Source organism: Mirounga angustirostris, unplaced genomic scaffold (genome assembly GCF_029215605.1).
Source record: "Mirounga angustirostris isolate CCGP_5_RB_7025 unplaced genomic scaffold, mMirAng1.0.hap1 SCAF_15, whole genome shotgun sequence".
Classification (NCBI taxonomy): domain Eukaryota; kingdom Metazoa; phylum Chordata; class Mammalia; order Carnivora; family Phocidae; genus Mirounga; species Mirounga angustirostris.
The window spans coordinates 83,266,909-83,294,846 of record NW_026991723.1 but is presented as its reverse complement, the minus strand read 5'-3'; the positions used below and the strand labels follow the sequence as shown (position 1 = coordinate 83,294,846).

The following is a 27,938-nucleotide window of genomic DNA, read 5'->3' as shown; positions in this document are numbered from 1 at the left end:
CGGGGAAGCCAAGGCTTCCTCGCAGCACAGCCGGCTGGGGGCTGAGAGGGAGAGCCAGCCCCACCCTCCAAGGCCCAGCCGCCGTCTTCTGGAGAAGTCTGGGCTCCGGAGGAGAGGCCCGGGTTCGAGTCCTGGCTCTGCCACTACGTAACTCACGTGTATCACTCGAGCTCCCTGGGTTCCAGATTCCTCGTTCGCACAAAGGATCCAACAGACCCTCGCGGCTACTGGAGGTGTGAGTACAGTGTCGTCAGCTCGGGGGAGGGTGGGTCCTGCGCGTCCTTTCAAACCCCGCCCCCCACACTCTTGCACATGCACTCAGGCACACGCATGCACACTCGCTCACTCCAGCAAGCGGCTCGGAGCCGTCGATTCCCAGTTAGCGCATTTCTCCTGATTGCGTGCTTCACCCCGAGAGCCTCCAAGCCCTCGGGACCTGTACGAACAGTGACAGATTCCACCAGGAAAGTGTGTCTTCCAGAAAGCACCTCCGCTGTCACCAGAAGCGGCTGTTGGTACTTACGGCATGCTGCAGGTACTCGGGGAGAGCACGGGGGACCCGTGGGCTGGGGCCGCGGAGGGTGGAGTGCTTTCCGAGCGAGGCGGTCAGAGAGCCGGGAACGGGCCGGTGGGGGAAGCAGGACGCCCCTGTCATATCTGAGTCCTTCCCACCCGGCCCTGGTTAAATGCTGATATGCCCTGCTGTCACGCACGGGGGACCCTACTTCCACGTTCCCCTGGGGGCTCTGCTGGTTTCTGTATTCTAATCAAATGCAAACTCCTCATTCTCCACCATTCTATGAGTCACACCCAGTCACGTACCCGGTGTATGGATTCTGAACTGGGCATCGCTTCAGGTAACCCGAAACCCACACCTGCCCAAGTGTGTTCCCAAGTCCAGCCCTCAGGGGCTCCTGAACGGTGCCAGCCTGCCAAGCTCGGGCACTTAGGCCCCCCCACCCGCAGCACCCCTGTGCGCCCCTGCGTGCCCTGCCCTCTGTCCCCTCCTACTGGGTGAGAACCTCGTCCCTGCAGCTTCAAAACTGCCTGTTTAAAAGCCAAAAACTTGAAATAGCTCCATTGTCCCCCACCAGGAGAAGCGGACCGAGTCCCATGCGGGGGAACATGACACGGCAACGAGAAAGACAGACAGCCGCCTTGTACGACAACAGAGCTGCACAAAATGGGCTCCGCCATCCTTTCTGGAAGGGGCATGGAGCAGTGTGAGGATGAGCGGAGCCCCATCCAAGGCTTCTCAGGGCCTCAGTTTACCCCCTCTGGGTCACTATCGTGAAGAGGTAAATAAAGACCGGGACTCAGGAAGGCATTTTCCTGCATTAACGAACCAAAGGCTCTGTGCGGAGAATGTCCGCATCTCCCCACGCGGTCACCCAGGACCTCCAGCAGCTGCTGGGACGTCTTGACAGGCCTCCTTACCTAGGGAGTGGGCTGCGGTGGTCTCAGAGCTGAAGAAGCGTCCCAGGCCAAGGTCACCAAGCTTCACGACACCCGTGGCCGTGATGAACACGTTGGCGGGCTTGATGTCTGCCGAGGAAGGAGAAGGCAGTTGGCGTGGGGCTAGGAGGTCGGGGGGGTGGGGCGGGACAGGCAGCACTGAGCACCGTGCCGGTCCTCAGGGTATCCGAGAGTGGGCACGTGTGTGAGGCCCTGACCTGGACTCACTGACGCCCCTCAGGACGGGCAAGATGCACGACAGCCACCTGGCTGGGTAACACGATGTGGTATGACGTCCTCGTGGATGTCCCCAGAGCCAGAGAGAGGGGAGGCAACGTGGCATCCCGGGCCCCAGGGGCGCCTGGCCTCCCGCTGGCTCCGGGCCCCGCAGCCCGGGGGGGGGGCCCGGCACGTACCTCGGTGCATCACTCGGCGTGAGTGCATGTGCTCCACGGCGCTGCACAGCTGGGCAAAGTACTTCCACACTGTCCTCTCGGGGATGAGCCGCTTCTGCTTCTTAAAGTACTGGCGAGGGGAAGACACACAGGCCTGGGTGACGGGCTGCAGGGCAGGGCCCCTGTCCTGTCCCCAGTGGTAGCCAGTCCCCGGCACAGGGTGGGTGGGTGGGCTGCTGAACCAACAGTAAGTTTAGGACAAAGGGGGCCATCTCCCCATCTGTGCTTCAGCCCAAACTGCCCTCCACGGACCCCCGTCTGCCCCCGGCCCCGCGCTGACCTCCCGGAGGCTGGGGCAGGCCGGGCCCTGACTGCGTGTCCTGGATGGCTCTGCGGACTACACCCTGAAGGCTGCTCGCGATCACACTTGTTCGGGCATTTTCTGGACACACGCCCGTCTCTTCCCACGGCTGTGCCCCGAGCCCCAGTCTGGCCCACACCGCGGGCACCCGATGCCCGGGGGTGAAGTCGAAGCCGCCCCGTCCCTGGGAACCAGCAAATCTCAGGGCATGCGATCGTTCACCAAGGCAGCAGGGACCTCGAGGAAATGGCTTGACATTCTTCACTGGACCCCCAGTTTCAACAGGCCATTAATTGACTTCATTGCCCCAAAAAACATATTTGATGCTCCAGAAAACCAAACCAAACCCCCAAAACCACCCAAGCTGCACTGAGTGCGCTGTAAGTAACCAAAGGCCCTGGAAGGAGCGAACCAAGAACAGATCATCGTCCACGTCCCTTCCGGGGAGTCTCCTGTGTGCCGGGCCCGAGGCCAGGAACCTGAGGACCAGGTTGTTGTCCAGAGGCTTTTGCCTCAGAACAACCATCGTTTCCAAAGCAGCCAGAGGCGAAGCTGTGGGCCCACTGGTCCGGGCAGCCACTCTGTGCACGGAAGACCGGGGCTGACCCAGGACGCACGCCTGGCCTGGGGAAGGGAGTGTGGAGTGGAACATAGGACCTGGGGTAACGTGCCGAGCGCTGGCCACGTGCAGCCACCTTGCTGGGCCCTTAGCAGGGTGACGGCACCCATCTTACAGATGAGGAAACCAAGGGCCACTCAGGAGCCGGTAAGGGGCAGTCACAGCCAGAACAACCCCGGGCCTTGCGCCTACAAAGGCCAAGCTCTTAACCCTAATTAACTTCGAATGACACCAGTAACCACCAGATGAGCGACTGAGCTTAGAGAGGTTCGGGAACTTGCCCAAGGTCACCCCGCCGGAGCGCCAGAGCTGGGACCAGATCCGGGCACCTCCAACAACGGGACAGTCCTAGCTGGAAGCCCGTGGCCTGGCAGGAAAACCCCATGAGGCTCTCCCGAGGCTCCATTCTGGGAGAGGGACCTCACGGATGAGCGAGGCTACAGCCCAGACCGCTAGCACGGGACCCCCCTCCCCGCTCCCCCCCGCCACCCCAGGCCTCCGTGGTGGGCTGGGCTGCAGTGTTATTTACGCTGTGATGTTGGTTAATCCTCATTACTGCTTTTAAGCTCGGCTGTGAATGGTGATTTTCTAAATGTCACGTCCTGTAAGCGCCATGTGACATTTAGCGGGAAGGCGCGGAGTCTCTGGTGGGTTTTGGGGTGGCGGCAACTCTCAGCTTCACTGTCCATCATAAATGACGCTGGCACCGTGGCGGTGGTGGCACTGGTTGGCCTGAGGCGGCAGGCCCCTGGGACGCAGGGTCTACTGCTCAGCAGCCTCCAGGCTAGCCCAGTGGGGTGACCATGGTGCAGAGGCAGCCGGGGCCCTAGCAAGGCCCCCATATCCCCCTCAAGCCCAGAGGCAGCTGGAGAGTTAGGAAGGCCAGGGAAGCTGAGCTCCTACCAAGCCCCAGGCATTGGGTAAGTATATTACAGATGGGGAAACTGAGGCATAGGGACCGGCCCAAGGGAGGAGGGTCGAGCAGGGGTGTGACTGCAGACCAAGGGTCTCTCTTCTGCCCTGCCTTGCCTCTCCCGCTTGCTGGGGGCAGCACCCAGCCAGGCCCTGCAGGTGAAGGGCCTGGAGCTGCAGCAGAGGGAAGAGGAGGAGGCAGGAAGGGGCAAGGGCCCCATGACCGTGGGAGCGGGGGCACCGTGCCAGGAGAACAGGGCTCCTGAAATGGGGCCAGGAAGCCAGGATCTGCCCCAGAAACCCCGTGGGTGAGCGACCGACTTGAGCCCTGGGGTGGTGTGGGCCCCGAGGAGGCCAGGGAAGTGCACAGAGGGGGCACCACACCCCAGGCCAGGCACAAGGTGCTGGCCACTCATGTGGTCTCCCTCCTCTCTTTTCCCTGGAAGGAGCCTGCACCCAGCCCCGCGGCTCCCACAGTCCCCAGTGCATCCCCAGGACAGAGATGGAAGCAGAGCTTTGTGGACAAGGGGTTTGATTTGCCCAGTTTCCCCTACACCCCACTGTTTAACCCCAGTCCCCACTCTGTGGACTGAGAGGCTGCAAGGAGTCTGGGGTCTGCAGGGCCTTTAGGGGGCAGCACCCTCGCCATGGGCCACACTCCAGGGCCCTTCCTCTGTCTCCCCTCCACCTCCTGTGCACTGCCTCCGTCCCCAGCCCCCATCCCTCCTCTACAGAGCATCTAGCCTTTCTTCTAGAACACAGTGCTGACCATGCCTACTCCCCACTGTGAGTCCTAGGAAGCTCCTTGCCGACGTTAGGGCAAGGTCTCAAATCCTGGGGCTGGATGGTGAGGCCCTGGGTGACCTGACTACCTCGCCTCTCCCCTCAACCCTTGCCTCCACCTCAACCAGGGCTTTGTGGACCCTGGACTGTTCATCCCACTGGGCTCTTGCACAAGCTGTTCTGCCCCTAGACTGCTGCTCTCTCCTTGTAGGGCTCAGCTCAGGTGTCACCTCCTCCAGGGAGCCTTCCCGGGCTCCCACAGGCCCTGAGCTTGGCTCGCTCACACTGGCTTGTGACTGTCCATTTATGGGTCTGCCCTCCTGTTAGAAGGCGAGCTCCCTGAGGGCAGCACCCACGCTGAGGTCTCAGCACGGGGGCTGGCGCACAGAGCGTGTGGGATGCGTGCATGTTCGGCAGTAGAACAACAGGAAGGAGAATGGCGGCGGGGGTTGGGGGAGGAGGAGGAACTGAGACATGATAGAGCACATCTGTTCCCACCAGGGATCTGTGTGGAGATTAACATCCCTGCAAACACATTAATATGTCAACGAAAATATAAAAGCAGGTGATAACAGCTCAAGTAATGCCGCTTCCCAACGACGCCCCAATTCCTAGGAGCCAAATTTCAGAAGAGCAAGCGCGGAGCAATTGCTCAATCCCCAGCGCCTGGTGGAAAAGACAGAGAATCCATGTCTGGCCCTGTTTGCAAGTGTTGCTGGGAGCAAGGTGGGGGCTCCAGCGTAGCTGGCCTCGCTCAGAAGCAGACAGACTGGGCTGGGGGAGGGAGGCAGTGGGGGCCCACAAAGGCCAGCATGCGGACTGGTCAAGCCAGCAGGGGAGCAGGGTCTTGGGCTTAGGGGTCCACACAGAGGCTGTACAGCCTCAGGCTGGTGAATAAACCTCTCTGAGCTTTGCTATCTGAGGACAGCGTGCACTTAGTGAATGATATGTGTGCTCAACATGGTTGTGGCTCAGAGGAGGTGCTCCATCAGTGGAGCTTGATGGTTCCTGAGTCCAGACTCACAGTGGGGGCCTGGTCCTGGGCCCCAGGAGGAGCGGCACTGGGGGCTGAGCAGTACAGGGGAGTCACTCAGCCTCTCAGAGACGTCCGGTCTTGGCCATTACATGGGAACGAAGGGATCCCTCAAGTGCTGGAGGGGCCCCAGGGAGATCTTTCGGGTTGCCGATGTCTGGAGGGCCCCAGGCCGGGAAACAGAGCTGGGCCACACAGACATGGCTCTGTCCCCCAGGTTACTGGGTATCCTTGGGTAAGTCTCCTAGCCTTTCTGGGCTCAGTTTTTCCTTTGGGAAGTTGGATGCACAACACATTTTCCCAGATTCTGTGAGCTGGGGTTCTGACCTAACACAGGGTTCTGTCCCCGTTCCTTCTGTGAGGCAGAAGTGACAGACTGTGGGCAGGCTGGGGCGCTGGGGACGCCAGAGGGGTGCTTTCTGTCCATGGCTGGACCTCTCCCAGAAAATGGGCATGGAACTCGAGGGGGCACTCGCCAGGCTGAGGGGCTGCCTGACCCTGGGCTCCCTGGATCCTCGCACCCCCCCAGACCTGGCCTGCCTGCCAGGCACACTCACCTTGATCATCTGCGAGAGATCCCCCGCATCGGCCAGCTCCAGTACAATGTTCAGCTCGTTGTCCTCAATAAACGAGTCCAAATACTTGATGATGTTGGGATGGTTCAGTTGCTGTCCAAAGGGAAAGACAGGGAGGCAGAACCAGTGAGGGACAGTTCAGCCCCGCGCCTGCGCCATGCTGGCTCCCAGCTGGCCCCTGTTAGCAGGGCTCATACTGCAGAGGGCTGTGTCACCTGGGAGTCAGGCAGGTCTGGGCCACACTGGGAAGGCCCTTCTGCATCTCTGAGTCTCAGTGTCCTCATCTGTACAATGGGCGTAATGTGCTGAAGGGCAGTAGTGAGGACTGGATGGGCCAAGACCGCTGAAATGTCTAACGTGTCTAACGTGTCCCCAGCGCCCCAGCCTGCCCTGAGCTGCGACTCCATGGGACAGGACCCTGCTCCTCCTCTCCCTCACCACCCGCGACCCTCCAGGGTAGGGCTGGGCCCCCACCGCTCTAGCGCTGTGCTCAGCAGGCCTGCAGCTGGTGCTCCCCAGTGTGTCCATCTCCCTTCTTCCTCCCCACCCTCAATTTGACACACCCTTGTGAAATCTGGAAAGACCCCAAGCATTCCTGGCACGAGAGCCGCCCTGAGCGCTCTGCTCCACGCCGGAGCCCGGACTCAAACGTTCTGCCAGAGCTTGGTCGGCCAAGTCCACAGGGGCGCCCGTCAGCCGACAAGCAGAGGCCACTCCAGTGCACACTTTCTAGAAGGCCTCTAAGTTGCTGTGAAGGGGACGTGTGTTTATGCTGTGCCAACCTATGCCCGTCTTTGGATTCTAAAATGAGGGGGGGAACCTTGGCAGAGATCACATGGCTATGCCATCCCCCATTTCTTCTTTTCCCCAAGCCAGCTCTGGATGGCAGGCACCCCTCAATCAGACCCCCAGGAGCCACAGATGGCCTGTCACTGGCCATGTCTCCTTCAGCTCCGCCCTACCTGCCCGAGTCCTCAGGCCCCTGCTCTCGGTGTGGGCTCACCGGCTTCCACCGCCAGCCCGCCCCTCCCCGCCGCCAGCCAGCACCAGCCCATCTCAAAGGGCTGTCCTGCGGGCTGCCCAGCAAACGTTGTAATTCTAGTTTCAGCTTCTACATTTAGGTCTATGATCCATTTCAAATACACCTTTATGTTCAGTGTGAGGTAGGGATCAAGGCTCACTTCCGTCCATTTGGACGTCCAGTGTTCCCAGCACCTGGAATTGAAAGTCTTTCTTTCATCCACTGAATTGTTTTGGTGCCTTTGTCAAAAAATCACCTAGCCCAGATTTTGTTTTGACGTCTCCCTGGAGCTAACACTGCCCATCAGACCAGCTGCCCTCAGCACACATCACGTTCCAGATGTATTTTTCATTTACAACAAGATATCGCAGCAAATGGAATGCCGGCACTTCATAAAGCTGAAGGTGCTTTACAATCGTGAATGTACGTTATGAAGTATCAGCATTGTTGTTGTTATAAACACAAGTCCTCCCCCTCCTTTCACCCCACTCCCTGGACCTCACCTCATGACTTCCCCGGGAAACCTCACACCCCTCTCAGGGGGTGCTCCCAGAGACCGGCCAAGGTCACCAGCAGGCTGGGCATCACTGTTTTGCAGATGACTTGGAAAAACTGGAGGGGGTTTGGGTGGGAATTAAAGCTTCAGTCAGGGGGGCTGTTCCCGCCAGGTGCGGGCTCCTGGGGAGAAGAAGGGGAGGCTTCTCTCCCTGCTCTTACGGCAATTCTGAGGAGGAGAGGTGAAGCAAAGGCTCCCTCGAATATCTGACCAGGGTACAAAGGCACAGATGGGGGCCAAAAGGTCAGCTGGGGGAAATCCCCAAAGCCTGGCGAGGGAAGCGGTTGACTCTGGGACCGGGCTGGGCCCAGAACCTGGTCTAGTAACCACAGACTGCTGTCCACCCATAGTCCCCTTCTCAGCCTGTAGTCTGTTGGTGGGCCCAGGTGTGTCTTTTTTTTTTTTTTTTAAGATTTGTTTATTTGAGCAAGAGAGAGAGAGAGAGGGAGCGTGCACACGCACAAACAGGAGGGGCAGAGGGAGAGGGAGAGAGAATCTCAAGCACAGAGCCCCATGCAGGGTTCGATCTCCCAATCCTGAGATCACAACCTGAGCTGAGACCAAGAGTCAGGCGCTTAACCAACTGAGCCACCCAGGTGCCCCTCAGGTGTGTCTTAAAGTGGCCACACTTGGGCCAAAATGTAAGAGGTGCTCCAAAGATGCGGAGTGGTTGGGTCTGCGGCTTGCGAGTGGGGGAGGGGTGGCTGCTTGGCTTCATGTATCTGGGGTTCAGGGAAGCCACACCTCTAGATTCATCTCCGGTGCAGCTTCCCCTGGCAGCATCGGCCAGCCTCTCGCTCTCCTGTGTCCCCACGATCCACACCCATCCCTCTCTCCCACAATCCAGAGCTCCACAGAGTGGGGCTGTCCCCGCAGCTCCAGGCCAGGCCCGACGGTGGTGGTGGCTGCCGAGGGCTGGACGATGGCCGGAGGGAAGGAAGGCAGAGGTGACGGTAATGGGCTCAGGTTCCCTCTTCGAATCTCTGTCCCGCCTGTGGCCCCTCTGGGACCTGCTACAGCAGTCTGTCCAGGATGTGTTTCCCCTGCTGCCTGCATCCTTGAGTCCAGGGCTCAGGGGTGCTCCCGCCTGTGCTGACCATGCGAATACATGATCTCTGCCTGTCTTCCGATAGGGCCCACCTCCCTGCCCCACGTCTGGTGGCCTCTGCACTGGGAGGTTTTGGGGTTCGGGTCCTGGCGTGAATGGTGTGAAACGGTGTCGCCTCGTGACCCCTCCGAGAACTGTGTTTCCCTTTGTTTTGCCGGAAACACCTCGTGCCCGGGGAACATCCTGCTGACCTCCCGTGGGCAGGTTGGGGAGCTGGGGAAGGGCTGGCGTCGAGCGGCAGATGTTATAACCGTGATGACAAGGGCTGCCCGTGACGAGCACGTGACACATGCCAGATGCGACACTGAGCCCTTCCAACCCAACTTCTCACAAATTCCCCCGACAGCTGAGGTCAGCACTGACATCATCACCCCCTTTTACGGACGAGGAAATGGGAGGTCCCGAGCGGTCAATAGCTGGCCCACGCCACACAGCTAGAGAGTGAGGAGTGTGCCCCCCTCTCAAGCCATGGTCAACGGCACGTGGCTACACGGCAGCCCGAGGAAGGGACAGAGCCCTCCGTCCCCCGCGGCAGGCCCAGGTCACACCAAGCCTGGCCCCCTTCACTGGAGCCCAGAGACCTGGAACAAGCTGGCTCAGAACGTGCGCACACATCATTCCTTCCCCACCGTGATGGGCACACGTGCGTTCTTGGCCACCAAAGGGGAGAGAGGGTGGGTGACTGGGACAGCCAGTCCCCAGGGCTGGGTAATTGGAGTCCTGAGATCACACCTGGGGCCCAAAGTTGACCATCACGTAAAATTTTAAAAATGTTATTTGAAGGGAATTTTTGGACCCATGATAGAGTTGAGGACACTTCCCGATAATCCTCCCTGCGAGCCCTTGTGGCCAGGGTCCCCTCCCAGCAAGTGCTCACGAGTCACATGGGGCCCCATGCCCCCTGCTCTCAGCCCCTTCAGGGGCTCCCCTGTTGTTCCCACGTTCAAGTCCCACCTCCTGAGTGTGGTGTCCGAGGCCTAACTGCACACCATCAGGACCCCTGCAGCAGGCTCCTGTCGGCCTTCCAGATTCTGGGACGGGACCCTGGCCTCTGTGGGGCTTCTCCGGCACTCCCTGGGCCCGGGTCGGCCGGCCCCACTCCCACAGCCCCCCAGACCGGGCTGCTGGCCTGCTCCTCACTGCCTCGGAGGGGACCGGGCCTGAGAGCCCAGGGCGGACCCCGCAGTGCAAACCGCTAATCTGGAATCCTGCGGTAGGGGTCCGTGTCCTCCCCACCAGCAGCCTCACTGTGCGGGAAGCTGCGGAGCCAGCCCTCCGTCTCACGGAGAGGGCGAACACCGAGTGAGCGCCTGCTGCACGCTCTACTGGGCCAGGTACTATTTCATCTCTTCAGATATGATTTAATCTTCTCTAACTGCCCATATCCCGTGCGGCAGGTACTCTCACCACCAAGCAGATGGGCAAACGGAGGCTCCGGGAGGCTCAGTCACTTGCTTAAGGTCACACAGCTTGTAAATGAAGACATGAGGATTTGAACTCAGGCTCCTGGGCCTCCAAAACCCGTACCATTCCTCCTCCTCCATCACCTCTGAGACCCCAGGCAGAATCCCAAGCCTGGGGAACAGGGAGGGATCTCCAGGAGGGAGCAGCCCTAGGCTGGGGCTGAATCTAGTCCAGAAAGTTCTATTGTCTCTGACTGTGGGGAAACCCATGAGGAAGCTGGCAGGGAGGGGGAAGGAAAGACCATCCCCCACCCCAAGGTGCCCTGGTAGGTCTGTCCTTTGTACAAGCCCCTCCAGTGTGCCTCCTCTCTGGGGAGGCCTGGGAAGAGCCCAACAGGATGACAACCTGGGTCCCTTGGGCACCAGGAACCTGGGCCGCACACCTGGCTGTGCATCCTCTCCAGCGTCCCAGGCTGGCCTTGCTGAGTCACCCAGATGAGTGGAGCATCTCCTGGGTGGCAGCGACTTGGTGCCCTCAGGGGAAGGACTTTGGTGCCAGGCACTGCCGTCCATAAACACAACCAATGTGGGGCCAGGACAGGCAGCCTGGGGGTGCCACGAGGGCTGGGCAGACGTGAGGTGGGGTCCACGCCCATCCAACCATGAGAAAACAAATGAGCCACTACCCTCAAAAGGCTGTTGTTTCTGAATCTAACAGGCTACGGGCTGTGAAGGCCATGAGGTGGCCCGGTCTGGGGACCGGGCCACCTCAAGGAAGCGAGGGGCTCCTGCTCAGCCCAGGGCACTCACCTTCAGGAGGCCAATCTCTTTGACGCAGTCCTGCCTGGCTTTGGCGTCCATCATCTCAAATATCTTGGGCGAGAGGAAAAAGAGAAAGAGTGGTTAAAACCCAGCTCCCAGAGCCCCCACTGGGAGCCACAAGGACTGGAACTCCCAAAACCCATCATGGCACAAAAAGGCAGGACAAAGGGGCGCCTGGGTGGCTCAGTCGTTAAGTGTCTGCCTTCGGCTCGGGTCATGATCCCAGGGTCCTGGGATCGAGCCCCGCATCGGGCTCCCTGCTCTGCGGGAAGCCTGCTTCTCCCTCTCACACTCCCCCTGCTTGTGTTCCCTCTCTCACTGTGTCTCTCTCTGTCAAATAAATAAATAAAATCTTAAAAAAAAAAAAGAGCAGGACAAAGAGAGCCAGGCGAGGCCCTCCTTGGAAGACAAATGGGCCTGTTCCCAGCGGAGGGGCCCGTCTCTCCTCCAGCGACCTGGACCCGCCTGTGCGGTTTGCAGACCAGCAAGGAAACCATCGTGCAGGTCCACTGCCTGGCTCCCCACCTGTGGCTGCGTCTGCGTCACCTTCTCTCTCCCTGGCCTCCTCAGCCCAGGCTGTTCATCTCATTCTTAAAGGACAAATGAGCAAACTGAGGTCTCGGGAAGCTCTGTGGGAGGATTTAAAGCTACTTCCTGAGGCAAAGCCCCGTTCAAATGGGCCCAGTGGCTCTCACTGAAACGCTTCCTGGCTGGACTCTGCGGCTGATGATTCACCTGCTTGAGCTCCTTCCTTCGTTTAGGAGGAACACGGAGGCCAGGAAAGGCTCTCAAGCCCAGAGGCGACCATCAAGTGTAGGGCCCAGGGTGAGTGGGTGCAGGTCTAAGTCTGAGCTCCCCCTCAGCTCGTTCGGTGGGCCCGGTGAGATAGATACACCTCTGCAGCTTTCCTGATCTGAAAAATGGGGTGACCACCCTCACCCACAGGACCGTTCTCAGGGCACGACCCAGTATACAGTGGTGTTCAGTGCATGCTCATTTTCCTTTTCCTTTATGGCTTGCATGAGCTTTTGTCATCAGGAGCCCACCTAATCCTTCCCACGGCCCAGAGAGCTGGGTCCTGACTGCAGAGGAAGGGGAGGAGGAGGAAGGGGCAGGAACTGGCCCAGGGCCACAATGTTTAGACACAGAAGGCTCTGACCCCACGGGGGCGCTGGCTCACCTGCACCTTCTTCAGAGCCACTGTCTTCCTGTCCAGCAGGCAGGTGGCCTTGTACACCTCGCTGAACTGTCCTCGGCCTATCTTCTTCTCAATCTGGAAGTCGGCCAGTGAGCAGCGAAAAGACAGGGTGTTTGGGTGCCTCTGGAGAAGGGGGACAGAGGACATTAGTGGCCAGCCAGGCTGCAGTGAGGGGCCAGGATGTGGGCAGCCAGGGCCCCTTCCAGAACCTGGCAACCCCAGCAGTGCTCCTCCAAGGTGAAGGAGGGACTGGGACTGCCAACCTCACCGTCAGAGACTCCACGCCACGACACCCCCACTCTGCAGATGGGAAACCGAGGCCACGGGTTTCCACCATCCCTCATTACCCGATCGTTCATTAGTCTGCTTGTTTCTATCTCCTACTCCCAGAAAGGCGGCTCCCCGGGGCCAGGGCCTTGCTGGTTCTGCTCACTTCTGAATCCCTTATGCCCAGGTCGGAGCCAGCAAATAGAGCAGGGCAATTAAGGGGTGAAGGGAGTGACCCGTCAAGGTCACACAACAAGGGGGAGGCCCTGCTGGGTCTTCCCGGCCCCAACCCTCCCCCTGCAAGTTGTCATCAGATGTGGCAACTTCCCCTCCTGGGGCTCCCATCTCGAACTTGAGAAAACTGAGCATCCATCTGCAGCCTTACCATTCTGAGCCCTTGTTTGGATAAACAGCCCCCTTCACGGTGACATGAGGAATCCAGACACTTAACGCTGACTCTCCAGGGGCCAACGCTGAAACCCACCATGGAGAGTAGGGCCTGCCCCGGGATGGAGCTGCCCGGTGAGGTACCCCCTTACCGTCTCCACAACACACGTGCAACGTGCCCTGGGGAGAAGGAGAGGAAGGGGTGCCCACTCGGGCCCTGGAACGTGGGGGAGGAGGGGAGGAGGCCACGGCTCTGGTCTGCCCCGCGTCCGCCTGGCAAAGTGGGCCCTCCTCCTGTTACAGCCCCCACCCCCACTCCAAGGCAGGGGATCGCTGCCGCTGGGGACCCTCCGGGCTGGGTGCTAGTGCAAGGACAGGCTCTCGCGTGTAGTATGGGTACAGAAACATCTGCGGAGTTCATTGGGGGAAATGGGGGTGGGACGAGAAACACTGAGGGCCCCACTGAAGCAGGAAGGACAAGTGTGAATTTCCCAATGTGAAAAGGCCTCTTCCAGACTTGGGCCGGAAGCACGCACGGGGGTGAAAGATGAGGTCTTTTATTGGGCTGCATTCTGGAACTCTCCTTCACCCGAATACCAACCTGTAGACAAAGAAGCCCTGGCAGGAGCCTGGGGAGCCCTGTGTGAGTGGCATCCTATTCAGGATGTCTGTTCTTAATCAACTTCCATGTTTTCCTTCTTTGTCTTTACTACACGAATGTGTTCAGTTTAAACCGTGAAATGGGCACGGATGAGGGAAAACACACGCCATCGTGGTAAGGTTCAGTAAAGTTAAAAACCCAGTAACTAAAGTCCTCACCCCACGACCACCTACGAAGCCTTTAAGACCCCACGTGATCCGACCACCCAGGCTCTTCGCACCTCTGCGATCCTGCTGCTTTATTAATTTCTCCCGCTCACTTTGCTCCTTCCACACTGACCAACCTCTTTTGCTCTCACTGGGCCTTCTGCCTGGACCGTCCCTTGAAGCCTTGCCGTTTCTGTCCCTCCCACGCTTCCGGCTCGTCTTCCTTCTTCACTGCTACCTTCCAGCGTTCCAAATCCTGTATTTTACTTCGTTACCTGTCCGTCTCCCGACCACCGGCAGGTACGCCCGGCAATATGGTGCCTCGTATGCGGCAGGCACTCAATAAACATTTGTCGAGTGAGTAAATATTCACATCTATGGAGATGGTGTACTTTTTAAACACCCAGAATTGTGTGAACACATTACTCTGAGACTTGCTTTTCCCTCTCTCAGTAACTGATGGACATTGTCAATTGACAGGGATTTAAATAACCCCAGACTATACGCCACAGTAAGCTTGTTTCCAATCTGTTGTCGCTATAAATAATGTTGCAATAAGTATCCTTATATGTATTTCCTTACGCATATTTCCTGGGTCCCTGGCTGGTGATCTGGGGCAGTTACCCAAGCCACTCTGCCCCATTTCCCTGTCTGCAAGGCGGAGAGGTATAGAAGCATGCCTGTTTCATAGGGTCGCTGTAAGGATCACGTGAGATTGCTGAGCTTCCCCCCCCCACACACATACAGTAGGTGCTCAGTGGTCCTTATGACTGACAGGCGGGGTTTGGAGCAGGAGAGAGGGGCCCTGAGCAGCTAGTCCTCACTCCCACTCTCGGCCTTTCTGAACCTGAGCAGACCCAGCCCTGTGCCAAGGAAACCCCGCTGCCAGGAGTGAGTGATGGAAGTCTGAGCCTCACAGCCTGCTGCCTCCTTCCCTCGGCAAGGTAAGGGTTAGGCCAACCTTGACTCTGAAGTCTTGAGGCAGAATTACCCACCCTGGGGAGGGATTTGAAGCGGCTCCCTACTGGGGGCTTAGCAGGAGGGAGGGCTGGTGGAGAAGGAAGACCACATTCTCATCCACCGCACACCAGCGTCTGTCCAGTGAGTTCCTTAGTAACAGCAATTAACCTCCCTATATACTAAGCACCCATGTAAGAAGAGCGAGCATTTATTGAGCACTTACTGTGTGCCGGGCACCGTGCAGAACGCTCCCCATGACCCGGTGAGTAGGCATCACCATTATCCCCATATTTCAGGAAACTGAGGCTCGGAGGGGAGGCAGTGATCGGCTCCAAACCTCACAGTGAGTAATGGGAGGGATCTGAACCCGGGACTGGGGACTCTGGAGTTTCCACCCGTTGAGCTCTACCAGGTGGTCTCCCAACTCAGATTCTTCCTCTGCTTTTCCTTCAAGACCCCATGACTAGCCAGGTCTGTGCTTCCTGATTCAGCGGGCTTCTTTCTTCCAAGCACCTGAGACCCTGCCCCCCAAACATGGGCCTCTCCAAAAGCACGCCCCTGTCTTTGTCCCCTCCGTGTCCCCTGAGCGGAGGCTCTTGCTCGGGGCATGTTTGTCAAATGACACGAAGGAGAAGGAACGTGCTCCCGACGGCCTGGTGTGCTGTGGGCCTTTGGGATGCAGCCACTGTCCCTTCGGGGTGCAGCCGAAATCCCACCCCGTCAAAAGAAGGCGACTTCCTCACACGCGCACGGATCGCGCATGCCCGTGGAGCGGACGGCTCGGATCGCGCATGCCCGTGGAGCGGACGGCTCGGATCGCGCATGCCCGTGGAGGGGACGGCTCGGATCGCGCATGCCCGCGGAGGGGACGGCTCGGATCGCGCATGCCCGTGGAGCTGACGGCTCGGATCGCGCATGCCCGTGGAGCTGACGGCTCGGCCGCGGGCTAGCAGGCGCCCCCCACGCGACAGTCACCCGCTAGCTGCTTACACAGGTTTTGTGGCAGCAACCTCCTAACAGCCTTGTCAAGCAAGGCGTTTCATCCCACATCATAAAGAAAGGAACTGAGGCACAGTCACACAGCTGGTCCCTGGGGAGCTGAGACCTGAACTCCCCGCCGATCTCTGCTGAGAGGCGCCCTGGGCAGGGCTCCTCCCCTCTCAGGGCCTCAGTTTCCCCCCTGGGACAGTGAAGCATTTGGAGGACGTGATCTCCTAGGGTCCCTGCTGTGCAAACACTGGGCTTTTCACTGTCACTAGTGGCTGGAGTCCCTTGTCCACCCCAGAAATGTGCCCCCAAAGGCCACGCTGCCCTGAGGAAACTCCCCGAGGATGGGGGGAGGATGGGGGGCGACATCCCAGCTGGCATCCTAAGACTCCAGTGGCACTTCTGCATATGCGATGACCCAGATTTGCATTTCCTGTCACAACCCATGCGACCTAATTAGAGGAATGAGCTCCTGGGGAGGGGGGGGAGGTTCCTCCTGCAGCAGCACCACGTGGGAGGGGGGCAGCCTGGGCATGTTTGGGGACACAGCACCCTCACAGGGGTCGGCACGGGGTCCTGTCCCCCCCGATGCCCTCTGTTCAGGCGGGGGGCAGCGCAGGACACAGGGCGCAGTGCCCGAGCCAGGAGGGCCCAGGCTCCGAAGTAACTCAGGGGCTGTGAGTGCAAGAGGAAAAGGTGATCGGAGTTCTGGTCCCTAAGGCCAGGCCTCTCTCCACTGCCACCTCCAAGGGCTTCCTCCCCTCCCGGGTCAGCCCTCAGCGAGCTCCACTCTGGCCCCTGCAGCCGAGGGAGTCCGTCCACAACAGGGGGACGTCAGCAGTATCAGCCCCGGGATTTCTCCGAGGATTCCAGGATGTGATCCTGGTGCCAAGGGTCCCAGGAGCTCTGAGCTGCCCGGCAAACTCGGGGCTGGCCCTGAGCAGCTCGCACTACACCGCCCAAAGGCAGTAATCCTGATGGCCTTTCTGAAAACTGCTCATCTCATAGTCCTCACGAGCCCCTGTTCCGCCTGGAACCCCATGCTGGCTCCTGGGAAAATTAGCATCAGCCCGGGGGGAACTCCAAGTCGGGTGACCGCCGCTCCGGCTCCCTCAGCTGAGACACTGACACGGGGGGTGCAGAGGCCTGGGTTCAAATCCCGGATCTGCCACGTGCTGGCTGGGGGCTGTGGACAAGCACTCTGTGCCTCAGTTTCCTCACGTGTACAATTAAGGTGATCACAGGGCCTCCTTCCGAGGGCTGCCGGGGGGTAAGTAAGTTACTGAATGAAGGCACCTGGGAGATGCTGTATGGTGTTACTGTCATGAGGGGTGTCGGCGTCACTCAGTCTGCAGGGCGAGGACCAGGGCTGCACCTGCCTCCCAGGGAGCTGGGGACAAGCCGAGGCAGGGAGTTCTCAGTGGCTGTACCACCATCCCCACCATCCCCACCCCACTGAGGGTCTGCACTGGGGCTCTTTGGCTGTGAAAACTGAAATGAATTTTGAAGTCAAAGAATAAGACCGATGACACCCATGACGTCAGACGCCATGTTGGGGGTTTGAAGTATTCCATCTCGCTTAGTCTTCACGGCCCCATTTTACAGATGAGGAAGCGAGGCTCAGAGAGGTCATTGACCCGTCACCTGACTGCAGTAAAGCCCCTGTGGCCTTCTGACGTCACTGTCCCCTGCACGGGTCATCCAGGACTGTTTGCCAAGGGACCGCGCTAGACAACAGGCTCGCCTCGCCTCCCCGTCTAGGGTGGGCCACTCGCAGGGCAAATGCTGCTGGAAGCCATTTCTGACTCCTCAGCCCCATTCCGCAGGGTGAGAGCCCCTCAGTTCTCCCCCAGAGGAAGAGCAGGTCGGGGGAGAAGCTGGGAGGCGGCGGGAGTGATGCTGACCACGCTCCGCTGCCAGCCACAGTGGGGGGAAGAAGGGGGTCCGCACTGCCCCGTGGTGGGGGAGAAGCCATCTCAGCAAGAGGAGGAGCCTCAGGGAGCAACTCCCTGGACAGCAGAGGCTCGGCAGAACAAGGGGCCAAGGAGAGGGCCAAGGTCCCCAGGTCACCTCTATCCCCAATCGCACCCACCCCCACCAAGAAATGCTGCCAGGCTTCTCAGGTCAAGGCTGGAAAAGGGGGGCGGGTTGTGTGCTGGTGAACCACCCCAGAAAGCTCCGAGAAACCCAGGCTCTCTTCTCCAAGTCAGATCAAATTAGGCCACAAACACCTCCCACCCTGTGCTAATTTGAGTTTAAAATGTTTGAACCACAATAAGCCTCAGCCATCGACAAATCCCCCCTTAAAAAAAAACAAAAAAAAAACTAGGAGCATAAAATTACATGTTAAAAGAATAAAAATGCATCCGCCCAATTAATTTTCTGAAATCTCATTAAAAAATTTAGCCTGACTAAGTCAGAGTTCTGACCTGAATTTTAATCATCTTTACACTGAATGGGTCTTTTTTTCCCTGATATTTGCAATGCATCATTAATTTTAAGGCAACTGTTTCTGTGATTTTAAAAAGCGTACTTGATCAGAATGACATTTCCTGTAAACGAATTTCACCTTTAAAGACATCTGACACCGTGTGTGGGGAGTTCTAATGGATTCGGTGTATGTGTTTACGGTGATGTGTTTTAAATCTGTGTTACACAAAAGAAAGGCAGGGTTTACAGAGAGTCTATATTGTCAGGCTCTTTACGAGGCCGACCCCGCTCAGGTCTCCACAATCTGGCTAATTTCAAACCCAAAGCTCATCTTCCCTCTCGCAGACCTGGTGGCAGGAAGGGGTGCTGTGGGGCCACAGGACACGGAGAGACTCCTGGCTCTGCCCCTCAAGAGCAAAACATAAGCGGTATTTATCTTGGTTTCCTCCCCTGCAAAATCGAGTTCTGAATAAGACCTAGCTCCTAGTTGGTAGGAGGATGGGATGAGGTAAGTGCCAGGTACTGCACTGTTGGCATGACCACCACCACGACCGTCCCAACCTGGAAGTCTACACTCAGCTCCCAGGGCCATCAGCACATGGGAACAGTGAGCAAGATGGCCAAAACAGAGGAGTCACCTGATAACAAAGCATAAGATCGCCTCAATTGCAGTGGGTCCCTCAGGACAATTCCCGCTGACTGAGCTCAGAGGAAGCTGAGCTTAAACATACATAAGAGAATCTGGAACCAACTCCAGTGACTAGCAAGCCAAGACTTGAAAGGTGAAAGCCGTAAAGAGCATCAGCCATTACGCCAGAAGTCTGGATCCATCCTCTACTCGGCTCTCCCTCACCCCTTCAGTTACCAAGTGCAGTTGGTTTTCTCCCTGCAAGTCTCTGGAATCTTCTCTCCCCATGTCCAGCCGTTTAAGACCATGGCACCATCTCACCGGGGAGAAGGCAGTGGCCTCGTCTCCTCCTATTTGCACCCTACCTGTGCCTTGAGCACCAGCAACCACTAATCTTTCTAAAATGCAAGCTCCCTTGTCCACCTAAAACCACGAATGGGCTCACCCATCACTCACTATAGACTCAGTTCCAGATGACGCAGCCTTTCATAAGCACCAGCCGTTCTCCCATCCAAACACTGGTAGTTAAACACTTGCCTAACCTGACTGGTCCTGCACCTTCAGGCCTGGCTCCTTCCTCTTCCTGGGACATCCTCCTCTCCCTGTCTTGCCCTAAATCATGGCCAGTCCACCTGTCATCTCTCTAGAACTTTCCCTGTCCCACCCCACCCTCTGGGCTCCCTCAGCGTCCGCCCGTCCCTCTGTGGGGCCTTCCACCTCACACACGGTCTGTACCCACTTCTGTGTGGGGCTCCTCAGCAGACCCAAGGCAGAAACGAGACAAGCATTTGCTGAATTTACAACACGTCAGCAAACACTTCTTGAATTTTAATAGCTGTTAATATTTGGTCATTAAATCTTACCTAACTACCAACATTGCTTTGGGAAGATTTTCATAAAGATTTTGGCCTGTGTGATTCAGATCTGGAAGCAGCTGTCCCACCCCCTGAAAAGTAAGGCGCATTCCTCTTTCTCTGAATAGGGCCCAATATAAATGAACTTGGCACGCCCCAAGCAGGTTTGCAAAGACTTTCCAGATGGAAGACACATTAACCAGGGCTTTCTCAGACAAGAGCACCTTTCTCCTTCTTGGAAATTCACGTGGTTCTTAGTGGGTCAGCTCTGTTTCATTCCTGATGAAAACGCTCAGCAACAAACTGGTAAAATCATAAAGCAGGGGGGCATCAGAACTCTTCCTCTCGATTGCATGCATGCATTCATTCATTTGAAACCTCAATGATTTCACATGTGACTCCACCACATTCAGCAAACGTATTTTAGTAAGAGGACAGCTCTCACAGCTAGAAAGCTCCCTGAAATGACAAACCACTAGCCTTGCGGCACAAAAACTTAACAAAACCAGTTTGAGTGGTTGCTAAGTTGTTCCTTCTACACTGCAGGTATTTCAGCTCTGGGCTCCTGAGCCACGAACACAAAAATGAAGGTTAAGAGAGAAGAATGAGGGGCGCCTGGGTGGCTCAGTCGGTTAAGCGACTGCCTTCGGCTCAGGTCGTGATCCTGGAGTCCCGGGATCGAGTCCCGCATCGGGCTCCCTGCTCGGCGGGGAGTCTGCTTCTCCCTCTGACCCTCCCGATGCTCCCCCCTCTCATGCTCTCTCTCTCTCAGTCTCTCTCTCTCAAATAAATAAATAAAATCTTAAAAAAAAAAAAAAAGAGAAGAATGAAATCTGTGACACATATTTTCCCTAACACTCACAGTGTCAGACGCCATGCTGGGGGTTGGAAGTATTCCACCTCACTTAGTCTTCACGGCCCCATTTTACAGATGAAGAAGTGGAGGCTCAGCTCATTTACCCGTCGTTGCCTGGCTGGTGAGGGCTGGAGTCGGGATTGGAGCCCCGCCTGGTCTAGAACACAGTATTCTCGCCATCGCGGGCCCCGGCTCCTTCTCCTAAGGATGATTTCAGGGCAACAGCAGGGCCTCCTGCCATCAAGGAATATGGCTCTGCTGTCAATTTCAGGTGTTTCTATGTCCCGAAACAGGCAAGATTCGGGCCGCCATGTCTCCCCAGGCGGTGTTTAAATACCAGCGCTTCGTGAGTGGAGGAGAGAGGATGCACCTGCCTGGCCTCATTCCCGCCCTGACCTGGGGCAGTGCTGGTGTCTACACGGCTTGTGCACCCCGGCTTGGCGTCCCCGGCCAGATGCTGGCGGGACGGAGGGCCCCTCTGCCCTCTGCCGCCCAATGACGAGGAATCGTGTCTAATCCACTCCAACATGTGTGACCAGACGCCCGGACACCGCCGCCTCGCCTTGTTCGTGAAATAATTACGGGGCTCTCTCTTCTGCCAAATGAGGCTGTAATTAACCCTAATTGCTCAAAATGCAACTGGCTAATTCTGGGAGATTAATCAAGGGGGACTCAATTGTTAGTGAATGACTTAATATGACAAACTGCTGCATTACCCGAGGAGGCCCCACTGCCCCCAGCCATCAGTGAGCTGTCCTGGTGGACTCGGCACCAGCAGTGGCCACGGGCCTTTAGGCTTTCTGGGGTCTGCCTCCCCAAATTCCACCTGGGAAACGGGCCCGTGTCCCCTCCAGTAACGGGAGTGGAGAGTACAAATAGTGCAGATGCCCTAGGACACGCTATGTGGGGGGGGGGGTGTGCACGTGCGTGCAGACACACGAGTGCACGCTCACGCACGCGCGTGCACACACACACACACACACTAGTAGACACCGTGTCTACTAGTTCACATGTCTCACCTCTTCGTGAATCTGTAAAATTGCTCCTTCCCTTGGGCTGATGGAGCCCCACACAGGGAGCATGGCTTGATGAGAACTCAGGTGTAGAAGGATCTCAGACTCATCGGCCTCCTTGGCCAGGCACCTTTGTGCAGTACACACCCGCACAACTGCACATGGAAGCCCTGGCCAAGCAGGTCAAACAGCAGAGTCCACCTGATGTCCTCCAACAGGAAGTAGGCACTTAGAGGCTGTGATGAGCCTTCTGGGGCTCGAGAAGGTAGCTGTCTCTGAGTCTTCCCTTGATTCGGGTCTCATAGCTTTGGGGACAAAGCCAACTCTGGACATGACTTTGCATCATACCAGGCTGTCCACAAGGCCCTGCAGCACCTGGCCCAGGTGACCTGCCCAGCCTGCCCCCTCCAGGCCTCTGCATGCCAATTCCTAAAGGAGGCCTCTCTGGCCATCCAGTTTGGATCATGTGCCTTCTGGAGCTCCATGGGCCCCTGAGTTTCTTCTGCCCTGTTTCCTACCTTTCTCTCCCATGAGGCTGTGTGCTTTCTAAGAGCAGACCTGCGTCTGTCTCACACACAGCCACGTCGGGGTGTATTACATGTATCTGCAGTTCACTGACTCCCCCGGCATTGAGGGGCTCCTCTGGGCCTGGCCTGGGATGATGGGACCGGTAAAGCCCCACCCCCAGATCTTCCGTTCAGGAAGGGAGGCAGACTTGGGAACCAGTTTCCCAGCGGGATGCCATGGCCAGAGCCCAGCGCCTGAGCCGCACAGCGGGGGGAGTGGGGTGGGACCGGGAGGCTCCCTAGAAGGAGCCGCATTTGGACCGAGGCCTGCACGAGGAGTCGGGGAGGGCACTCCAGGCCCAGGGAACAGCATATGCAAAGGCACAGAGTATGCGGGCAGCTGGGAACCCCAGAAGCCACCTTCAGAAAAGCTGCGGGGGGCTGCCTGGCTCTCCGAGGATCTGCACAGGGTGAGGTAGGTGTAAGGAAACCAGTGTCCTGAGGCTCTGCGGGTTCTAGATAAGAGGCTGAAGAGGGCCAGGACGCAGCTAAAACCAAAAAGGGAAGCCAGCTTCAGCTGAGAGTAAGGAAGCACTCTGTGACTGCACGCACAGGCTGCCCGTGCCCCCCGGAGCCCCTCACTCTCTCCTCTCTCCTCTCTCCTCTCACATGGCCTTTCTAACCAGCCCTGATCCCGCAGACATAAAGCTGTTCCATTCACACGGAAATCCCAGAGTCCGGCACAGAGAAGGCTTCTCCGAGTGCTGCTGAGTGAAATCAGGGCTGACCAGGTTGGTAGTGAGCCCCACTCCCACCCTGGAAGCATTCACGAAGTGACTCCGTTGGGGGCGGGGGGTGTGGGTGGGGGGAGGGCTTCCTCCAGTGGCTGGGATGAAGCAGCCTCAGGGACCCAGCTCCCTGCTGAGTCCCCAGTGCTCTGCAGACAAAGACAAAGGGCTCACCTGTGGGTCCGGGGGGTGTGCAGGCCCTGGGCTGTGGCAGAGGCTGTTCGGGCTTCCTCCGTGGGCCATGTGGCTGGGCTGTCCGGCCATCCTGCATGCCAGCCTCCCGGGGCACGGGCTGCAAAAGAAAACGCGGGCTTTCTTACACACACGCCTGTTCACCTTCTCCCCTCCACGTCACCAGGCTGGACGAGGCACTTCCGTTGACCCCATCTTCCAGCGGGGTTACAGGGCAACCACCCAGCTCAGAAGCCGCAGGGCTAGGACTCCATGCCCCACAGGACACACCTTCCCTCCATTTCCCGTCTGACAAGGTTGCGAGGATCATCCCCACTGGATAGAGGGGGAAACGGGCTCTGCGCAGGGAAAAGTCTAACGGCGGCCCCCCCAGCCAACAAAGGAGGTGCCGGATTCCACTCCACAAGAGCTGGGCTCCAAAGCCTTGTTCTTTCCACATTATTGTCCCCGTGCTTCCCGGGGGCAGTTACAAAGCCCTGTCCCCCATGATCACCCCCACAAAAACCCAGATTGACCGCCTGGGTGGTCAGGAAAGAGACCCTGTGACAGCCTGCATGCAGTAGCTGCAGGAAGGACCCAACATCCCCATCCTTGCTGGACCCTGGTACACCAAACCCGGGGAAGGCCAAGGCCACGGGTTCCCCTCACAGCGCTGCGCAGACCTCCAGGCAGGCGCAGAGCCTTCTGCACAAGGGAGCAGTCCCCTGTGCCCCCCAGGGTTTGGGCTGCCACGTCAGAGGCCCCTAGGAGAGTCAAGGATGCCAGCCACCAGTTGTCATGGTAACCACAGCAGCGGTCCCTGATAAAGCACCCACTATGTTCCCTGGGCCTGAGCTAAATGTCATCTAAGAAGCACTCCCAACACCACTTCCCCTGGTGTCACAGGCAGCCTCTGCCAGCCTCGCTAGCGGAGGGCTGCCTCTGGGGCATGGCCCAAGGCAGAGCGAGGTACAGCCGGAGGTGAGAGCTGGCACCTGGCCACTACGATCCTCCCGGACGCAAGGGGCAAAGCCCTCCCCCTTGGGAGGAAAGCCTTTCCTGCCGCCACAAGCATTTCTGCAGCAGCTTCCATGCCCAGGGCCAGGCCGGGGCTCTCACAGCACCGCGGAGAATGACAGGGCCTGATGCACGGGAGGTAGGTCCCTGTCGTAGCGCAGGCGTGTGGTGAGGGCCCCCGCCCCGGCTGTCCCCCAGACTCCACACCCCAAACAGAGCCCCTCAGGACTGGCCCAGGCTATCGCAGCAGCTTTGTCTACACCCTCCAGAGCCAGAGTCGAGTCCCTAGGAATTGGTGGCCCCCTAGACAGCCCTTAATCAATGACCAAGGGGTCCGGTATGAAGTGCCCTTGCCTGGGTCAGGACACTCGGGCACTCCGAGGTGTGACTCACACTCCAGGACACAGGGCACTCCGAGATCACACCCCTGCTTGTCAGCCTCCCCCACTCCCTTACAGTTTTCTCACTCTCAGGGTCTGCGTCTGGAGAACCAACCGGAGACATCTCTTTCTCCCTAGACGGACTCTCTCAGTCTTTAACCTGGTCACCTACACCCCAGCCAAACCCCAACCTGAGAGCCCCCCCCCCCCCCGGTCCAGTGGCTCAGCAAGCTCCGTTGCACACACCTCCCAAGTCCACACCCACCCTCATTAACACAGCGGCGTCTGCGCGGTGGGAAAGGAGTCTCTTCCTTCCTCCCCACTGTAGATTCTTCCAGCTACAGGGGGTGAGCATCCAGCCCTCCAGGCTCAGGGATGTCTGCGATGCCTTTTGAGCTATCAAAGCATGTCCACCAAGCCCCAAATGACCCACTGAGCTTGACTCTCCAGTTGTGTCTCCCTCGGAGCGAGGCCACGTGGAGCAGATGGACCGGACTCAGGCTCGCAGGGGAGCCCTCTGCAGCGGGGAGTCGTGCAGGGTGGGCGCCGCATCCTGCCAAGCACAGCCCATGCTGTCCCCTGGCTGTGAAGCTGCCAACACTGAGCCAGGGTCGACCCCCAAACATGGCATTTTATGTAGAGATTTTTTGCTCTTTTTTCTCGTCTTGAATCGGCGGCAGGAGGAGGGTGCTGTGGGGGTGTGTCCGCACTTCTGAGCCCTCTCCGCCCGCCATCCCCCCTGACTCTGTCCCAGTGTGGGACTCCCCTCCCACCTGGGCCCCCCAGGGCCCATGCCCTGTTCACCAGCTCTCCTCCGTGTGCGCCACCGAGGCTTCCTGAAATGCACATGGGACCACGGCCCCCTCGGCGTCTCGCCACCATCTGTGCCTGAGCTCCCACACCGGAGCGCACACCCTCAGGGTGACACAGTGAGGACCAGTAGGAAAAGCCCCAGGATAAACACACAAACACGAGTGGCTTCCCGAGGCAGCACTGTTACTCAGTGGGGAAACGTGTGCGCCGATGAACCGGATTCGGAGGGAACAGAATGTAAAATGCGCATGCATTTTAAGATAAAACCGGTGACTCCTGCAGGCTCAGCAGCTGCTGCGGGCTGCATCCCCAGACCCCTCGGGGTGACATGTTCACCGTCCTCTGCCCTTAGGGAGACCTCCAGGGAGAGGTTGGAGAAGAACTGTCTTCAGCAAAAAGGTTCTGTCTTTATCTCTGTAAGCGTCAGAGCGGCCCAGAGGCCAGGCCCACATGTGCACCTGCCCACCTGCCCACCTGCCAACGGACTTCACGTGGACTGCTGACCATGGCATGTGCGTCTCTACATCTCCCTCCCTGCATCCGACCCCACCCAGCCTTTTGGGGCCAGTGGGCCTGGGTTTGCATCTTGGCCCTGTCACTCACCAGCTGGGAGCCTGGGCAAGTCACACTGGGCAGAGGCTTAGCAGGTGTCTGCCAAGGTCATGCCCACTTGCCCTCTGCGGTATTAGCGGCACCCTCCCAACATCTGCGCCCGGAGGCAGCAGACTACACACTCAGGAGCCCACCCCAGACCTCACACAGGGCTCCAGGAGCACTGCCAAGGGGTCCCTGGCCCCATCAGAAATAACAGTAATGATAATGATAAGTAAAGTTGTGTGCTCTGATCATGCTAGGCCTTGCTCTGTACACTTCACCTCTTCGCCCATCTCATTTAACAGACCCTGTCTCTCACGGGATAGGGTCTATTATTGTCCCATTTTACAGAAGAGAAAACTGAGGCACGAGGAGGTTAAGAGATTTGCCCAGATCCGTGGCAGTGGAGCCAGGACTCAAACCCCTGGTGGCATCTTTGCCCAAAACCACCTCCCTGCACTCCCCACAGGCTCTCAGTGGCAATTCCTCATCTTCCTTTCCTTATACACAAGGTGGAGAACTTCCTGCATCATCTCCCCACTGAACAAGTCCCTTCCCTCAAAAACACGGAGTGGGCAGGGGTGATCCCAAGGCTGGAGGGCCACAGGGGGCCATTACCCACTGCAGGGGCCCCATGGACAGGAGCCCCCAGAGTCCGTGCCCTTTGGGACAGCACAACGGCGATGCAGCTCTGCTGTCCATGGTACCTTTTCTGCCAATGCCCTGGAGCTTTGGTAAATGACTGTTCCTAAGAGCTGTTCTATTTTTTTTTTTTTTAAGATTTTATTTATTTGACAGAGAGAGACACAGCGAGAGAGGGAACACAAGCAGGGGGAGTGGGAGAGGGAGAAGCAGGCTTCCCGCGGAGCCGGGAGCCCGATGTGGGGCTCGATCCCAGGACCCTGGGATCATGACCCGAGCCGAAGGCAGATGCTTAACAACTGAGCCATCTAAGAGTTGTTCTATCCAGAACCTAATGGAAGGGCTGCACCATGTCCTCCCCAGTGAGGAAGAGGGGAGGAAGAGGGGACTTTTTTCCAGGAAAGCAGCAGCCAAGGAGGATTCTGCAAGTCACAGGCTCCTGAGTGTCAGAGAGGGACACTGCAAAGGGGAAGGAGGCAGGGAGGGGAAGGAGGAGGGGAGAGGAAGAGTGGAGATGAGGAGGCGGGAGGAGGGAGGGAGAGGACAGAAGGAGTGTGGTGGGAGGGAGGGAGGCAGAAAGGGAAGGGGGGATGGTTGGGAGGAAGGCAATGAAGGTTCTCTGAACATTTCCAGTGGGCCAGATCTTTCCCATGCATCCTGGGGCTCTTGGTAAACCCATTTTATAGATGAGGAAACAGGCTGAGAGAGGGGACGCTCAAGGTCATGGGGCTAGATTTGCTCTCAATGACTCCAAAGCCCCTCCTGGGTCCAAGGTAGTCCCTGCCTCTTGCTCTCCAGGGGTGCTGCATTTTCAGAGACTTTGCATTCTGTCTGTCTATACCTCCATGGAAGCCCAACCCTTTTACTGGAGATTCCTGCCCCAAACTGCTTCTTAGTGGGTGTGGATGCAGAAAGACCAAGGCAGAGATTCAGACTGACAGAGCGCAGGGAAAGCCCTTCAGCACACATGTGCATCCCCGGGTTGCACAGGGAGCTAGCAGCCTGTGCCTGGTGGCTCCTGCCAAGTCGAACAACAATGAGGCCCAAGCTGCCAAGCCCGAGTCAGGGGCCAAAAATGCATGGAATGTGAAACCCGGACACAGGCCGCACTGAGGGCCACCTAAAAGAGGGCCTTTCTTCTGTGGGGAGCAAGGGCCCTGTGTTTCTGAGGCACTGTGGGTGCACAGTGCGGCTCCCAGCCCGGGTTCCCCATGCGTGCGTGTCCACCAGGTGCCCAGGGACCACATCAGGATGCGCCTAAGGGTTCAGCGAGGCCTGCCGGGGAGCCAGGTGCCTCGGTTCAAATCCTGGCCTGGCTTCATTTAACCATGCAGTGACTCAGTTTCCTCATCTGGAAAATGGGGTATCTAATATAGATGTTCCTCTTAGGGTCACTGAGAGGACCGAATGTGTTTACAGATGAAAACTCCTTACAGCAGAGCCTGACACATGTGAAGGTCCTCGGAGACTCTGTCATTAGCACTAACTCTCACTGGGAGGATGAGTGGCGGACACGGGGACTGGTGATCAGAGAAGGGTGGGGACTTGCCCAGGGTCACACAGCTGGTAAGCGACAGAGCCGGGGCTGTTGGCCCCC

At 58.1% G+C, this 27,938-nt stretch overlaps 1 protein-coding gene and 1 long non-coding RNA gene across 3 annotated transcripts in view; one reads left to right on the top strand and one right to left on the bottom strand.

Moving 5' to 3' along the window:
- Positions 1 to 27,938, bottom strand: part of NEK6 (NIMA related kinase 6) — an 84,753-nt gene that overhangs the window by 22,327 nt on the left and 34,488 nt on the right. For both annotated transcript variants that reach the window (XM_045883130.3, XM_045883131.3), the window contains exons 2-7: positions 22,899 to 23,016; positions 12,224 to 12,364; positions 11,032 to 11,094; positions 6,116 to 6,226; positions 1,872 to 1,980; positions 1,438 to 1,545 (exon numbers count right to left, since the gene is read on the bottom strand). In XM_045883130.3, the coding sequence (XP_045739086.1) occupies positions 1,438 to 1,545; positions 1,872 to 1,980; positions 6,116 to 6,226; positions 11,032 to 11,094; positions 12,224 to 12,364; positions 22,899 to 22,988 (622 nt within the window). In that variant the 5' untranslated portion in view covers positions 22,989 to 23,016. The remainder of the gene's footprint in view (positions 1 to 1,437; positions 1,546 to 1,871; positions 1,981 to 6,115; positions 6,227 to 11,031; positions 11,095 to 12,223; positions 12,365 to 22,898; positions 23,017 to 27,938) is intronic.
- LOC135362710 (uncharacterized) lies at positions 52 to 14,650 on the top strand. Its single transcript, XR_010407704.1, has 3 exons — positions 52 to 235; positions 1,095 to 1,298; positions 14,558 to 14,650. It is a non-coding gene; the product is annotated as an uncharacterized LOC135362710 (long non-coding RNA).